This window comes from Pseudophryne corroboree, chromosome 3, assembly GCF_028390025.1.
Source record: "Pseudophryne corroboree isolate aPseCor3 chromosome 3, aPseCor3.hap2, whole genome shotgun sequence".
Lineage (NCBI taxonomy): Eukaryota > Metazoa > Chordata > Amphibia > Anura > Myobatrachidae > Pseudophryne > Pseudophryne corroboree.
In genome coordinates, this window is record NC_086446.1 from 510,270,230 (window position 1) to 510,288,314 (window position 18,085).

At 44.8% G+C, this 18,085-nt stretch overlaps 1 protein-coding gene and 1 long non-coding RNA gene across 5 annotated transcripts in view; one reads left to right on the plus strand and one right to left on the minus strand.

Moving 5' to 3' along the window:
- The window catches only part of PIK3R5 (phosphoinositide-3-kinase regulatory subunit 5), a 241,652-nt gene extending 223,587 nt beyond the window's left edge, over positions 1-18,065 (plus strand). For all 4 annotated transcript variants that reach the window (XM_063961044.1, XM_063961045.1, XM_063961046.1 and 1 more), the window contains one exon: positions 16,554-18,065. In XM_063961044.1, the coding sequence (XP_063817114.1) occupies positions 16,554-16,695 (142 nt within the window). In that variant the 3' untranslated portion in view covers positions 16,696-18,065. The remainder of the gene's footprint in view (positions 1-16,553) is intronic.
- LOC135056192 (uncharacterized) overlaps positions 1-18,085 on the minus strand; it is a 416,825-nt gene that overhangs the window by 79,719 nt on the left and 319,021 nt on the right. The gene's annotated exons all lie outside the window — the stretch shown is intronic.

Here is an 18,085-nt window from a genome sequence, read left to right on the forward strand (position 1 = left end):
AGTGCATGTGCAGATGTGTTCCGGACCATATGTCCAACTGATCCAGTTGGAAGGGCCTCACATGAAATCTTTCGTACTGAATTGCTTTGTAAGAAGCCACCATTTTCACCAGAAGGCGGATGCAGAGATGTACTGAGATCCAGATCGGCTTCAAGATGGCCTGAACATTCGACTGGATTACTATTGTCTTTTCCAAGGGAAGGAACACTTTCTGAGACTCTGTGACCAGTATCATTCCCAGGAAATAAAGCTTCTGCATTGGTTCTAGGTGAGATTTTGGTAGGTTCAGAATCCACCCATGATTCAGGAGTAGCCTGGTTGTGAGACCAATGTTCTCCAACAACTGCTCCCTGGATGGAGCCTTTATGAGAAGATCGTCCAGGTACGGAATTATATTCACTCCTTGTTTACGGAGTAGTATCATCATCTCTGCCATCACTTTGTTGAACACCCTCGGTGCCGTGGAGAGACCACTTGGCAGGGCCTGGAACTGGTAGTGACAGTCCTGTATTGCAAACCGTAGATAAGCCTGATGAGGCGGCCAGATCGGAATATGAAGGTACGCATCCTTGATATCCAGAGACACTAGAAATTCCCCCTCCTCCAGACCTGAGATCACCGCTCTGAAAGACTCCATCTTGAATTTGAACACCCATAAGTACGAGTACAACGACTTGAGGTTCAGAATCAGTCTTACCGAACCGTCCACTTTCGTTACTATAAACAAGCTGGAATAGTAACCCTTGTTGTGTAGATGAGGTGGAACTGGGAAAATGACCTGGGTCCATAACAGTTTCTGAATGACGTCTTGTAAGGTTATGCCTGTCCCTTGTGAAACTGGTAAGTCTCATTTGAAGAATCTGTGAGGTGGGAGCTCCTGGAACTCCAGTCTGTAGCCATGGGATATAATGTCTATGACCCAAGGATCCTGGCAAGATGTTGTCCAGATGTTACTGAAGAATTTTAGCTGGGCTCCCACCTGCCTGTCTTCCAGGCATAGCGGTCCACCGTCATGCTGAAGGCTTTGAGGACACAGAGCATGAGCCCTGATCCTGTGAGCCAGCAGTGGCTGGTTTGCGTGGTTTACCTCTACCACCTCTGACGGCGTTAGATGAACCTCTGGCCTTGCCCCTAAACTTGGCAGTCCGAAAGGACTATAGATTGGCTCCTGAGAAGGCCTTCCTAAGCTGGCAGAGCTGCAGAAAATAGGTATGTGGACTTACCCGCAGTAGCTCGTGAGATCCACTTGTCGAGTTCATCACCAAATAAGGCCTCACCTATGAAAGGCAGGCCTTCTACGCCTTTTTTTGAGACCGCGTCAGCCATCCACTGACGTAGCCATAATCCCCTGCGTGTCGACACTGACATAGCTGTGGTGCGTGCATTAAGCAAACCTATCTCTTTTTTGGTTTCCACCATAAAGTTCGCAGAGTCTTGTATATGTTGCAGGAGTAAAACAATTTCCTCTTGGGGTAAGCTGTCTAGCCCCTCAATTAAAATACCATACCATTTGGCAATGGCCAGTGTAATCCACCCACTTGCTAAAGTGGGTCTCTGGGCCACCCCTGCAGCTGTATACAAAGATTTGAGTGTAGTCTCAATCTTACGATCAGCTGTATCCTTTAGGGAGGCTGTACCAGGCATAAGTAACACTATTTTACGTGAGAGCCTGGAGAGTGACGTATCCACTATCGGTGGATTTTCCCATTTTTTCCTATCCTCAGGAGGAAAAGGAAAAGATGACAATAACCGTCTAGGAATTTGAAATTTCTTCTTTAGAGTAACCCACGGTTCTTCAAACAGGGTATTCAGTTCCTTTGACACAGGAAAAGTGGCTGAGGATTTTTTCTTTACATTAACTACAGCAGAGAGCTGACCACTGTTTTTCTTGCTAAAAGATATATTTGGTAACTACAGCAGAGAGCTGACCACTGTTTTTCTTGCTAAAAGATATATTTGGTAACTACAGCAGAGAGCTGACCACTGTTTTTCTTGCTAAAAGATATATTTGGTAAATTGTTAAGTGGATTAATATCTGTAGTCAGCAAAAACTTTGTGATTGACTGGGGTTTAGTGATCTCACATTTGGTAGTTGATTAACACCTTTTGGTGGAGGGTTGCTGTGTGGGGGAGGGGGTTGTAATCACAAAGAGCATGTGTTTGTAGACTTACTTAACCAGTATAGTATAGGACGCCAGGCCTATTAGGACGCTGCAGTGGCTAGTTTATGAAGTGGCTAGTTATTAAGTGGCAGCTAATATCAATAGCAGTGTTATACCTGTGTTAAACCGAAGGAAAACAGAAGGTAAACAAACTAATAAGATAACAAACGGACTACATTACAACCTAAAAACTCTGGAACTTTATGTGGCCTCTCCTCGCCTCAAACATGAGAACACCAAGACCAGGCTTACCACCTCTCTGGCTGAGAACATCAAGTCTGCCCCTGGGCCTAACCATCAAGATGAACAGGGAACTGTGGGGGAAGAGCACCAGGACCAGGAGGGACATCCCCATTGCGTCTGAGTATGCCCCCCACATTCTCCTACCAACCCGTACTAAGATCTGATCAAAATGTTATCCCACTCCTACTTCTGCCACTAGTTACCTGCTATTGTGTTTTTTTTTTCACTCTTCATTGCTCGCTTCCAACCCACCATGTGTTTTTCCTGTAATGTTTACCTCCACTGATTGCACACCTTTCCATTGTGCCCTACATGTAGGGTACATCATACTACTACATAAGCATCAGTTTTCCCATATATGAACTTGGCCCTTGTATGGCTCACCTCCCACAGTGTAACCTTCAAAGTGCGCCCAACATGGCTGCCCCATATGGTACACTTGTGGATGGGATGAAAAATACATGGACCTTGTGGTTTTGTTGGAACCCTACTCTAAACTGTAGGACTCTGAAATCACCCCCATTTTGTGTCATCTCTTCTAGGGGTAGACTATTCCACCCTGGGTAATCCTACGCTGAGCGCCCAAGATGGCTGCTGCACTTGGTACCTATGAGGGTGGAATACACAACCCTTGGAAGTTATTACCCAAAATGCCTGCACCAATCTGCGTTATGCTTTCTGTGGGCTTAAGGTTTTTCTTTTATGTCTGTGTTGCTTGTCTATTGTTGTATTACTCAAATCCTCTGTATCATGTGCATTGTTTTTGATGTCTGTAAAGCGCCTTGAGCCCTGTTGGAGAAAGAGCGCTATATAAATAAAATTATTATTATTATTAAAGAAAGATTCCTCACACTCCTCTGTCACCTTATCAGATATATTTAGGACGTCTCTGATAGAATCTATGAGAGCATCTACACCCTCTGACAGAGTACCCTCCCCCACCTCTAAGTCCACCTTACCTTCCTCCATTTCTGACCCCTCATTATCAGAGTCAGAATGCAGGATCTGGGCCAGAGTACGTTTTTGTGGACAAATGGTAGAGGACTGAGACGCTGGTTTGGATACTGAGTCCTTTTGCATAAACTCAGCCATAGACTGTCTTAAGTATTGCGTCTCTTTCTCATTACGAGATAGCTTAGTAGAGATGGTGGAAATCATTCCCCTACTGGAGTCCAGCCATGCTGGCTTTGCCCCACTAGCCTGAGAAGGGATACTACACTGAGTACACACTAGTGAACCCCCTGGAGAAGAGGAACACTTTTCCTTACATGAAACACACTCTTTGCCTGACATACTGCAGCAGTGACAGCACACACACACGAAAAGGTTAAATGCACAATTAACCCACAAAGAGCCCTTCCCGAGAGACACAGAGAGAGGACAGAACCAGCACACGGTGCCCTTATCGCTAAAGCTAAGCTTAGCTGGGTCGTAGACTAAGTACCTACTGTAGATTAGGGATGTAGTATACTAGTATATAGCTCCCCCCTGCTATATCCCCCTGGTACCGCTGAGGTAATCTGGAGGCTCTCCGGAGGAGTTGTGCGTCCCTGTCAGTCAGCGTCTGTGTCAGCTGCAGTAGGGTAAAACGGCGCCTGTGAGCTGCTGGATCCGCTCATAGTAAAGCCCCGCCCCTTCAATGGTGCGCGATCTTCCTGCTCTTCTTTATACTGGCTTGTGTGTCTGAATGCATAAAATGGAGACAGTCCCCTTTTAAGCCTTTATTGCCAGTCTGGATACCGTGTACACTACAGTGTACAAAGTCTGGAGACGCATTCCGCCCCGTGTAGAAACCGATGCGTCTCCGTACCGTTATGTCGCCATAATGGCCGGTGACCCACTAACCGGGACGCCGGCTTAGTACTCACCACTCTTCTTTCTTCTGGCTGTTAGGGGTGGCGGCGTGCTGCGGGAATGTACGCTCGTCGTGGTGGGGCTTGCGAATAGTTCCCTCAGGTGCTAGCATCCTGTCAGCGGGGAACGGGACCATTAACGCTTAGTGGGGTTGGGCCGTTCCCCCCCTAAGTCCCACAAAGCAGGCAGGCTGGTGTCATCCAGTCCTGCCTGAAAATAACAAACTTTGTAAATAAATGCAGAAAACTCTTCAGGAGCTTCCAGAGATGTGACCGGCTCCTTCAAGCACATTTTCTAAACTAAGTCTGGCAGGAGGAGCATAGAGGGAGGAGCCAGCACACGTAATCAAACTTCTATAGTGCCCATGGTTTCAAGTGGACCTGTCTATACCCCATGGTACTAAATGGATTCCCAGTATCCCCTAGGACGTAAGAAAAAGGTATACTTCCTTTCTGCTGGAGGTACAGTAAGAGCCACCAGGTGTCCACTAGTTGAAAATCATGTATGGTCAGTCTAAATTTCCTAGCATCTTTGAGAGAGGAGCAGGGGGCTCTGGAGGAAGTACCCAGGGAGGTTCTAAAGCCCAAATGAAAGCCCCTGCCAATCACTTCCAAATAATCCTCAAAGGACTCTAGGGATTTGCGCAGAAAATTAGATTGCCTTTCGTTGGACTTATATAAATTGACAAATTATTTTTTTTAATTGGCAATAGTAGCCTTAATTTACAGCCCCTACTATCTCCAATAGGTAGTACAGTGATATCTGAAAGTTGTAAACGTGTGGAAAACAGAATGGCCACCCCTCTAGCCTTGGCTTCAGAAAAATTATTAAAGTACCCTAACTTGAAAGTGGGTTTCCTGCAAAAAAAAACTACATCAACAATGTCTATGTGTAGCAAATGTAGAAGATGGAACAGTTTCTCAGGTAAATTAAGGCTCTTTACATTGTTAAAAAATTTAGATAACTTAGCCATAATCAAAGTACACAGAGAAGTACGTACCTTGTTATCAAGAGACAAGACCCACCTCTCAGGAAGTTGGGAACATCTACATTAGGAGGGGAGAAGGAGGAGAGAGAGAAATAAGACAGAAAGGCTATAGAAGAATAGAGAAGTCAAACAGAAGAAGAAAAAAAAAAACTAGCACTGAAATAAACATCTATTGAATTGAGAAAATACCGTGTTAAGATGACTCAGTAAGAAAAGCAATGGAAGCCCCTAATGGGTCCATGGACGTCGTGTTTACAACAAATTACGGAGAAATATAAGAGTGGTAGTGGACATGACACCAATGAAAGTTCCACATAAGCGTGGAACAAATATATAAAGAAGAATTGGTGCCCAAGTCCACAAACTGATAACAACGTATGGGCACTATACTGGAACATGAACTAAAAACAGTAATCTACATACTGTGAACGATCTAAGATCACATTAAATTATATGACATTGTACTGTATATAACCTATTAGCGAAACATCCAAAAAAAAAAAACTATTTACATACAGCAAAAATAGCGAAGAAATAAGAAGATGCTAAATAGGCCACTCATAATCAGTGGCTATAAAAAGAATACACAGGCAAATATCAGAATCTCTATTCAGGTAACGTCTGCGTCTCCGGTTTTAGAGTCCCCACGTGGTCTGCCTCTGGAATTTCTGACTCACTGCCATGTCGCTCTGCGTGGCAATGGGAGAGCTGGAGTATTCAAAAGATCTAGCCAATTAGGAAGAGATATAGAGAGAATAGAAGTGAAACACAAAGTTGAGGCTTGTCGTCAGGCTCCCAAAGGATGAGAAGCTTCCCTTAATGCAAGACATGGTCGCTGACAGTAAAGCCCCACCGAAATGTAATGTCCTATTTTCAGAGTTCCTCCAGCAGGGGATAAAGCAAGCACCACTGCTGAAGGCTATTCTAAGAGAGGTCTTGGTAGATCTGAATCGAGCGTCCATTAATGGCAATCTCCTTCGCTTATTAAGTCTTTTACAAGATCTCCTCCATAACTGTAAAATAATCAACAGCAGATAATATCCTGGGGTCTTTCTGAAGGCATGACTTTGGGGCGTAGAACTAATTGTGCCAGGTAAAATCTGTTCCAAGAGTCTGGGTCAGCGTCTAGAAGTTCTTATAAGATTTTGGGATGTACATCTACAAAACCTGGTTGTGAAATGTCCTCCAGGATGCTGCAGACCCTAAGATTATTTCTGCTGCTCCGGTTATCATTGAGTTGCCTTTGCAACTCTAACATCAGGTGGGATTGACGGGAAAGCAAAGAATTCAAATCACCAAGCAGTGTGTCCATTCTCTCCCTGTGCTCCTCCAATTACACCACCCTATCAGCAACCTGACTGAGATCGCATTGTAAAGAGGAGAGATGAATTTGAACTGTTTCCTGGATCCTTCTTTCCAAAAGTTGCAGGTCCTGCTAGATGTCCAGTCTATTGGGCAGGGACCATAGATGTTGTAAGATTTCACTGAGATCCTGAGTCCCAGTTGGAAATGGTTGGAGGAGGCCGACCAGAAATTTAGTATGCAGCTTTGTCTTTGTAGTAGACCGTAATCACGGGTTCCAGACAACAAACTGGTCCAAGAGGTAAAAGATAACCCAGGGGCATCAGAGGGAAAGGTTTGGATAAGCCCAGTAAAGCTGGAGCTGCAGCAACACACGTCCACCACTCTCTGCAGCTAAGCCATGCCCCTTATTATTATTTTTTTTAGCTTTTAACAAATTAAAACAAACCAAATAAAGTTAATCATTCCACAATTAAACATTTTTCATGCATCATCTGGCAGTTCAACAACTATTCAACATTCCATCCATCAACGCTGCAGGGAAATATGAAGTGTTGTTCCCTCCTTGCTATTACTCCAGCCTTTTGAGGTTGAAGTAGCTCCTTCAGCAAATCACTTTTTCATGCTAAAAATGCTGCATCATTTTCCTTAAATGCAAAAGTCGCTGTGAAGTACAGTAATTGTCCTTATATGCAACATGCACTCTTTGCCAGTGCAACTTATCCAGCAGCCACCATTTTGGAAAAAAATGCCCAGTTTAGTAATTCAGGCTAATCTTTAGCTAAATTAGGGGGACATGTACTAAGCAGTGATAAAAGTGGAGAAGTTGCCCATGGCAACCAATCAGCATTGACGTAACATTTATAATTTGCATACAATGGAAGTAAACAGAGCAGCTGATTGGTTTGCTTTGACATAGGTCATTATACCTGACATGTAGAAATGTACTTTGACAATCAAAAAAAATAAGAATTTACTTACCGATAATTCTATTTCTCGTAGTCCGTAGTGGATGCTGGGGACTCCGTAAGGACCATGGGGAATAGCGGCTCCGCAGGAGACTGGGCACATCTAAAGAAAGCTTTAGGACTATCTGGTGTGCACTGGCTCCTCCCCCTATGACCCTCCTCCAAGCCTCAGTTAGGATACGGTGCCCGGACGAGCGTACACAATAAGGAAGGATTTTGAATCCCGGGTAAGACTCATACCAGCCACACCAATCACACCGTACAACTTGTGATCTGAACCCAGTTAACAGCATGATAACAGAGGAGCCTCTAGAAAAGATGGCTCACTACAGCAATAACCCGATTTTTTGGTAACAATAACTATGTACCAGTATTGCAGACAATCCGTACTTGGGATGGGCGCCCAGCATCCACTACGGACTACGAGAAATAGAATTATCGGTAAGTAAATTCTTATTTTCTCTAACGTCCTAAGTGGATGCTGGGGACTCCGTAAGGACCATGGGGATTATACCAAAGCTCCCAAACGGGCGGGAGAGTGCGGATGACTCTGCAGCACCAAATGAGAGAACTCCAGGTCCTCCTCAGCCAGGATATCAATTTTGTAGAATTTTACAAACGTATTTGCTCCTGGCCAAGTAGCTGCTCGGCAAAGTTGTAAAGCCGAGACCCCTCGGGCAGCCGCCCAAGATGAGCCCACCTTCCTTGTGGAGTGGGCATTTACAGATTTTTGGCTGTGGCAGGCCTGCCACAGAATGTGCAAGCTGAATTGTACTACAAATCCAACGAGCAATAGTCTGCTTAGAAGCAGGAGCACCCAGCTTGTTGGGTGCATACAGGATAAACAGCGAGTCAGATTTCCTGACTCCAGCCGTCCTGGAAACATATATTTTCAGGGCCCTGACAAGGTCTAGCAACTTGGAGTCCTCCAAGTCCCTAGTAGCCGCAGGCACCACAAATAGGTTGGTTCAGGTGAAACGCTGAAAACACCTTAGGGAGAAACTGAGGACGAGTCCTCAATTCCGCCCTGTCCGAATGGAAAATCAGATAAGGGCTTTTTCAGGATAAAGCCGCCAATTCTGACACGCGCCTGGCCCAGGCCAGGGCCAACAGCATGACCACTTTCCATGTGAGATATTTTAACTCCACAGATTTAAGTGGTTCAAACCAATGTGACTTTTGGAACCCAAAACTACATTGAGATCCCAAAGTGCCACTGGAGGCACAAAAGGTGGCTGTATATGCAGTACCCCTTTTACAAACGTCTGAACTTCAGGGACTGAAGCTAGTTCTTTTTGGAAGAAAATTGACAGGGCCGAAATTTGAACCTTAATGGACCCCAATTTCAGGCCCATAGACACTCCTGTTTGCAGGAAATGTAGGAATCGACCCAGTTGAATTTCCTCCGTCGGGCCTTACTGGCCTCGCACCACGCAACATATTTTCGCCAATTGCGGTGATAATGTTTTTGCGGTTACATCCTTCCTGGCTTTGATCAGAATAGGGATGACTTCATCCGGAATGCCTTTTTTCCTTCAGGATCCGGCGTTCAACCGCCATGCCGTCAAACGCAGCCGCGGTAAGTCTTGGAACAGACAGGGTCCTTGCTGGAGCAGGTCCCTTCTTAGAGGTAGAGGCCACGGATCCTCCGTGAGCATCTCTTGAAGTTCCGGTTACCAAGTCCTTCTTGGCCAATCCGGAGCCACGAATATAGTGCTTACTCCTCTCCATCTTATCAATCTCAGTACCTTGGGTATGAGAGGCAGAGGAGGGAACACATACCCTGACTGGTACACCCACGGTGTTACCAGAGCGTCTACAGCTATTGCCTGAGGGTCCCTGGACCTGGCGCAATACCTGTCGAGTTTTTCCCAACGGTTTATAATCATGTGGAAGACTTCTGGGTGAAGTCCCCACTCTCCCGGGTGGAGGTCGTGCTGAGGAAGTCTGCTTCCCAGTTGTCCACTCCCGGAATGAATACTGCTGACAGTGCTATCACATGATTTTCCGCCCAGCGAAGAATCCTTGCAGCTTCTGCCATTGCCCTCCTGCTTCTTGTGCCACCCTGTCTGTTTACGTGGGTGACTGCCGTGATGTTGTCCGACTGGATCAACACCGGCTGACCTTGAAGCAGAGGTCTTGCTAAGCTTAGAGCATTGTAAATGTCCCTTAGCTTCAGGATATTTATGTGAAGTTATGTCTCCAGGCTTGACCATAAGCCCTGGATATTCCTTCCCTGTGTGACTGCTCCCCAGCCTCGCAGGCTGGCATCCGTGGTCACCAGGACCCAGTCCTGAATGCCGAATCTGCGGCCCTCTAGAAGATGAGCACTCTGCAACCACCACAGGAGGGACACCCTTGTCCTTGGTGACAGGGTTATCCGCTGATGCATCTGAAGATGCGACCCAGACCATTTGTCCAGCAGGTCCCACTGGAAAGTTCTTGCGTGGAATCTGCCGAATGGGATTGCTTCGTAGGAAGCCACTATTTTACCCAGAACCCTTGTGCATTGATGCACTGAGACTTGGCTCGGTTTTAGGAGGTTCCTGACTAGCTCGGATAACTCCCTGGCTTTCTCCTCCGGGAGAAACACCTTTTTCTGGACTGTGTCCAGGATCATCCCTAGGAACAGAAGACAAGTCGTCGGAACCAGCTGCGATTTTGGAATATTGAGAATCCAATCGTGCTGCCGCAACACTACCTGAGATAGTGCTACACCGACCTCCAACTGTTCCCTGGATCTTTAAAAACAAACAGAATATATACGATACGTGGTATACCATTCAACCAGCGCCTTACTAGACAGTAGTATTGTTTCGTTTATCAGGGGTCCTGCGCCTCCTTTGAACCTTCCCGTATGTAGGGAGATTCTCAAACCTCAATCACGTGTTCAGTACCGTGAAAAAGAAATGAATGCAAAATAGTGTGATACTGTTTAAAAGATTTATGACACACAATAACTTAAAGCAAGTTAAAAATACACCACACATGTGGTAAGCATAGAATATGGGTAAAACACTCTGGGTCTTCGACAGAAGGTAGACTAATTACCGGATTTTGGAAGAAACAAGCTCATATAGATGTGGATTGGATTCAAGTCCAAACAGGGAAAATCACCAGGCTGCAGCACCGGGGTTCCTCAATGGCAAGGTTCTCACGTCAGCCGTATTAGTCTCCTCTCCTTGTCGTCCACACCAGGCAGAAGTCCCAAATGGAGCACCCACGCGTTACGACCCTCCACGGGTCTTTCTCAAGGTCAGCTCAAAATGTGATTCACATTTGCTGCAGCCTGGTGATTTTCCCTGTTTGGACTTGAATCCAATCCACATCTATATGAGCTTGTTTCTTCCAAAATCCGGTAATTAGTCTACCTTCTGTCGAAGACCCAGAGTGTTTTACCCATATTCTATGCTTACCACATGTGTGGTGTATTTTTAACTTGCTTTAAGTTATTGTGTGTCATAAATCTTTTAAACAGTATCACACTATTTTGCATTCATTTCTTTTTCACGGTACTGAACACGTGATTGAGGTTTGAGAATCTCCCTACATACGGGAAGGTTCAAAGGAGGCGCAGGACCCCTGATAAACGAAACAATACTACTGTCTAGTAAGGCGCTGGTTGAATGGTATACCACGTATCGTATATATTCTGTTTGTATTTTGTATAGGAGGTGGGAAAAGTCTCCTGTGGTGCACTGTATTACTAGCTGCCTTTTGCGCACTGTTGGGAACTTCATCTCTCTTGCTATCATTGTTCCCTGGATCTTACCCTTATCAGGGAATTGTCCAAGTAAGGGATAACTAAAATTCCCTTCCTTCTAAAGAATATCATCATTTCGGCCATTACCTTGGTAAAGACCCGGGGTGCCGTGGACCATCCATACGGCAGCGTCTGAACTGATAGTGAAAGTTCTGTACCATAAACCTGAGGTACCCTTGGTGAGAAGGGTAAATTTTGACATGAAGGTAAGCATCCTTGATGTCCCGAGACATCATGTAGTCCCCTTCTTCCAGGTTCGCAATCACTGCTCTGAGTGACTCAATCTTGAATTTGAACCTCTGTATGTAAGTGTTCAAAGATTTTAGATTTAGAATCGGTCTCACCGAGCCGTCCGGCTTCGGTACCACAACAGTGTGGAATAATACCCCGTTCCCTGTTGCAGGAGGGGTATCTTGATTATCACCTGCTGGGAATACAGCTTGTGAATGGCTTCCAAAACTGTCTCCCTGTCAGAAGGAGACATCGGTAAAGCCGACTTTAGGAAACGGCGAGGGGGAGACGTCTCGAATTCTAATTTGTACCCCTGAGATATCACCTGAAGGATCCAGGGGTCTACTTGCGAGTGAGCCCACTGCGCGCTGAAATTCATTGAGACGGGCCCCCCACCGTGCCTGATTCTGCTTGTAAAGCCCCAGCGTATACTGAGGGCTTGGCAGAGGCGGGAGAGGGTTTCTGTTCCTGGGAACTGGCTGATTTCTGCAGCCTTTTTCCTCTCCCTCTGTCACGGGGCAGAAATGAGGAACCTTTTGCCCGCTTGTCCACGAAAAGACTGCGCCTGATAATACGGCGTCTTCTCATGTTGAGAGGCGACCTGGGGTACAAACGTGGATTTCCCAGCTGTTGCCGTGGCCACCAGGTCTGAAAGACCGACCCCAAATAACTCCTCCCCTTAATAAGGCAATACTTCCAAATGCCGTTTGGAATACGCATCACCTGACCACTGACGTGTCCATAACCCTCTACTGGTAGAAATGGACAACGCACTTAGACTTGATGCCAGTCGGCAAATATTCCGCTGTGCGTCACGCATATATAGAAATGCATCTTTTAAATGCTCTATAGGCAAAAATATACTGTCCCTATCTAGGGTATCAATATTTTCAGTCAGGGAATCCGACCACGCCAACCCAGCACTGCACATCCAGGCTGAGGCGATTGCTGGTCGCAGTATAACACCAGTATGTGTGTAAATACATTTTAGGATACCCTCCTGCTTTCTATCAGCAGGATCCTTAAGGGCGGCCATCTCAGGAGAGGGTAGAGCCCTTACAAGCGTGTGAGCGCTTTATCCACCCTAGGGGGTGTTTCCCAACGCACCCTAACCTCTGGCGGGAAAGGATATAATGCCAATAACATTTTAGAAATTATCAGTTGTTATCGGGGGAAACCCACGCATCATCACACACCTCATTTAATTTCTCAGATTCAGGAAAACTACAGGTAGTTTTTCCTCACCGAACATAATACCCCTTTTTGGTGGTACTCGTATTATCAGAAATGTGTAAAACATTTTTCATTGCCTCAATCATGTAACGTGTGGCCCTACTGGAAGTCACATTTGTCTCTTCACCGTCGACACTGGAGTCAGTATCCGTGTCGGCGTCTATATCTGCCATCTGAGGTAACGGGCGCTTTAGAGCCCCTGACGGCCTATGAGACGTCTGGACAGGCACAAGCTGAGTAGCCGGCTGTCTCATGTCAACCACTGTCTTTTATACAGAGCTGACACTGTCACGTAATTTCTTCCAACAGTTCATCCACTCAGGTGTCGACCCCCTAGGGGGTGACATCACTATTACAGGCAATCTGCTCCGTCTCCACATCATTTTTCTCCTCATACATGTCGACACAAAAGTACCGACATACAGCACACACACAGGGAATGCTCTGATAGAGGACAGGACCCCACTAGCCCTTTGGGGAGACAGAGGGAGAGTTTGCCAGCACACACCAGAGCGCTATATATATACAGGGATAACCTTATATAAGTGTTTTTCCCCTTATAGCTGCTGTATAGTTAATACTGCGCCTAATTAGTGCCCCCCTCTCTTTTTTAACCCTTTCTGTAGTGTAGTGACTGCAGGGGAGAGCCAGGGAGCTTCCCTCCAACGGAGCTGTGAGGGAAAATGGCGCCAGTGTGCTGAGGAGATAAGGCCGCCGATAAGGGGGCGGAGCCTATCTCCCGTTTTTCTATGTATTCTGGCAGGGGTTAAATGCATCCATATAGCCCAGGAGCTATATGTGATGCATTTTTTTTGCCATCCAAGGTGTTTTTATTGCGTCTCAGGGCGCCCCCCCCCAGCGCCCTGCACCCTCAGTGACCGGAGTGTGAAGTGTGCTGAGAGCAATGGCGCACAGCTGCAGTGCTGTGCGCTACCTTGTTGAAGACAGGACGTCTTCTGCCGCCGATTTTCCGGACCTCTTCTGCCTTCTGGCTCTGTAAGGGGGCCGGCGGCGCGGCTCTGGGACCCATCCAAGCTGGGCCTGTGATCTTCCCTCTGGAGCTAATGTCCAGTAGCCTAAGAAGCCCAATCCACTCTGCACGCAGGTGAGTTCGCTTCTTCTCCCCTTAGTCCCTCGATGCAGTGAGCCTGTTGCCAGCAGGTCTCACTGAAAATAAAAAACCTAAACTAAAACTTTCACTAAGAAGCTCAGGAGAGCCCCTAGTGTGCACCCTTCTCGTTCGGGCACAAAGATCTAACTGGAGGAGGGTCATAGGGGGAGGAGCCAGTGCACACCAGATAGTCCTAAAGCTTTCTTTAGATGTGCCCAGTCTCCTGCGGAGCCGCTATTCCCCATGGTCCTTACGGAGTCCCCAGCATCCACTTAGGACGTTAGAGAAAAACAGTTTCTTGTCAAAAAAAAAGAGCATACTTATCACTTTACCATGTGCCTCTCTCCATCACAGTCAGATATAAATGATGGATGCTTCCTGAGTTTATGGTTACATGAAAACAACTTGTACAGTTGCCTAGATACAGGGGGCGGGTCAACTTACCCAGTGACTCATTTGACATCACTCCTACCTTATCTCTTTCCAAGCGTTGATAAATCTCCCCCGTGTCTGACCACGATATCTGCTGGTTTCAGCTTGTCAGACAAAGGGCGGTATTCAATTCTTTCCACCCCCTTCCACACCTGTTCTGTTTCTGCTGACAGGCATGGTATCATCATTTCAGCTCACTACTCCTAGGGTAGCGAGGCGCCCTAACCCTTTACGCAGCTAAACCTGATTACTATGGGCACAATATGCGCAATAACGGGGATCACTTTAGAAAGGAGATTGGGTGTGATATATCATTTGAATACTGGCCAAAATGTCTATTGGTCCGTCAGACTTTTTATCTGGTAGTATATGCCCAGCACTTGCAACAACTGTAACCATGGAAACAATCAGTGCCGTCCATAGCTGGTTTCCATGGTAACAGATGTTGCTCATAATTCCTAAAACAAGTCCCAGGAGCTTTTCAGTATGTTGTAGTACACAACAAAAGAATTATCATTTTAACTAGTCAAAATAATTTTTAAGTGCAGTTACATTTTAGTAGAGCACATAGGAAATTGTAGTTTTCAGTGTTTCCTTATACTACAAGGTTACTTATTTTACATGATTACCTAAAGTCACATTTTAATTGGAAGCCTATGCACATCTAAGCGCAAGTATAGGGACTGTCAGAGTTGAACGTATGACTGTTTGTGGAGCATACTGTATATAGTGCATACACACTTGGGGGTAAATTTACTAAGATGGGAGTTCTATTTAAGATGAGATGTTGCCTATAGCAACCAATCAGATTCCAGGTATTATCTTCTAGAAGGTGCTAGATAAATGAGTAGTAGAATCTGATTGGTTGCTATGGGCAACATCCCATTTTAAATAGAACTCCCATCTTAGTAAATTTTCCCCTTGGCGAGAAAGTAAACAACGTCATTTATTTTTACCCTTCCTGAGCGACGTTTACTTTCTCGGCAAGTGTGTATGCCGGCGACGGCGATCCTAGAGCTGCCTGCACGGCCCGCCCGTGGAGTGACGTCACTGAACAATATGGTCATCATATAGCTCAGTGTGTAAGCACTGCCGCCAACCGCCCGGCGGGAGGGGGAAACCCTAGGCGACATCGCTCATAGAGCATGTCCCCTAGTGTGTACCCACCTTTAGTCTGCACTGCACAATCACCAAAAATGGGTGAACACAAGTACAAAGATGGGAAGTCTTACACATTTTGATCATATCTTAATGTGTAAAGACTCGTACTTACAACTGAGGAGACACAAGTACCCTAAATCAGTGGTTTCCAAACTTTTTTGAATCACGGCGCCCTAGAATATCAGAATTTATTTCACGGCACCCCTAGGCCAAAAATTTCTTATTGAGAAATTTAGAAAGAAATATTACATTAAGTAGATTGCGTTTATATGTCATCCTTAGGGTCAGTTGTTTGGTGAGGGACAGGATTTGCTTCTGTTTGGCCACATATTTTATGACTGGCAGCCACTAGCATTGGTTTTGCCTATTATATTGACCATAAATAATTTGAATTGGTCCTGGACCACCAACCCAGGGCACCCCTGCAAGTGTCCCGAGGCACCCCAGGGAGCCACGGCACACAGTTTGGGAACCTCTGCCCTAAATGATAAAGATGGAGCCACATTATTGCAACATCTTGAAGATGGTTTCTTTTCTCCAATATGATGGTAATCTGTGAAACACTTTATGTGGACTGTCCAAATCAGTAATAGGGACAGAGGTGTCACAAAGGGGTGGGTGACACCAAAATGTTTGTCTCCTCTACAGTGACAGGAGCCGGGTGCTGCATTGTGACATTATACTGCAGCTCTTGGCTCCTGTTACTAAAAAAGAGTCGGCACTGCATCCAAAGTCTCCAGGGGCAACCCAGTATTTCAGGGGAAGCTAGGCATGCCCCCATAGTGATGTAACAGGGGGGGCTTCCCATGAGGCTAGGTTCTTATAGTGATGTCAATGAGGGCTCCCATGAGGCCACACCCTCTGTCTGTAAAGTAACGTCCCCTTTTCAGACACACACACCGGGGAAGGGTCATGGCTGCATCACGTGTCACCGACCCCGGTGCCGCCACTAAACAGGGATATGCAAATACAGTACCTGTGTCTCCATCACTAACTCTGCTTTGAAATTAGGCATAAAAATGGCATTTTGAGTAAAATATTATTATTCAAGTATTTTACTAATGCATACATTAATTGTATCTATTCTGCCCTTTGTGCCAAACAGATGTGAGGTTTCACCATGCTACAAGCCAGAAATGAAAGACTTCCGCAAAATGTACAGGCCGCACTGGTCACAGACCCCAGAGGACCAGTTCTGTTCCCTCTTGTGTTTGCCAGTCGCTACTTTCAGCGGTGCCCAGCTCTAGAGGCACAGGAGACATACAGGTGATTTGTCTGTCAATCAATGTGAGGATTCTTCCGGTCTGCTTTGTATATCAGTTTCTGGAACTGGAGACTCAGCTTCTCTGCGGTACAAAGATCTCCTCCTATGTAATAATGATTACCACTTGACAGAGAATGAGAACAGGCTGGCTTGCCTTTTATTTAAGATTTACCATCTTGGTATTTGGAAATCACAACCATTTGGCTACGCTGTAGTAAGCAAGTCTGTCATTTTCTGGTCTTGATTGCGGAATGAGGAGAGATTATTATCATATAAAAAAATTTACATTTCTACAGTGTTATCATATGTTATGAAGAAAAACGAAGAACTATATTTCTACATGAAGTTCTCTGGAACTCTACGCAACTAGTGCTGATGGACAAGTGGCTTGTAGAAAATGGTTGACAAAAACTGGTACCATTTTCATATGTGTCTGTCAGCTATAGTAAGAAGAAATGGATTCTTAAAAAGATAAATATTTTTTATTATTTTCTTCCATATTCGTAAACACATATTTGACACGGAAGACACATTTTTAGCACTTCCAATAATGTTCCTGGAATTAAGAAATGTAAAATGGACTAATGGTTTAATTTTTAATTGTGTTACATTTTATCCATTTATTGTGGTGAGGAGGATTGATTATTACATAACTCAGTTTCTAGGTGGCAGGCTCAAAAATAAGTTTCCTCCAGATCTATAGCAATGTCCAAACCGTGTCCTGACTTTCTCCACAGATTTAGGACTGGATTTTGTTGTTGCTTACATGGGCTTTCTGATTTATGCCAATATTTGCCAGAATGATTCTTAGTGATATTTACCTCAGAAAATTTTGCCATTTTGCAATACTGAAAAATAACTTACAATTGGGCCAACCTGCGTAAATATAATTTATAATTTCAAATGATTTCATTAAAAAATTATAATTTATGTGCATTGTGATAATATCCATCAAATTCAGTATGGTGAATCCAAGGTTTTACCACCTAAATGTACTGCACCTTATAATTAAAAAAAATTTGTTTTGTCTTTTATTTTTTATTTTTTTTGAGGGGGGAGGTGTTAACTATTCTTATATTGTAAAATAATAACTATGTTGGATTAAAATGCAATTTAATCTAATCTATCTTTGTGTAACCCATGCTTTGTTTTGCCATTTGGGAAGGATTGCTCTTTTAACCCATTTGTCTTGATGAATATTGAGTAAGCATTAGCAGGAATACTGTACAAATGTATAATTAACAAATAATGTTTTTTTTTCTGGTTTATGATAAAATGTACATATTTATCCTCCTGTAATTATCACATTAATTTAAAAAAAAATCAAAAGTGATGTTAAATAAATTCTGATTATAAATAGTTTTGTGGTCTCT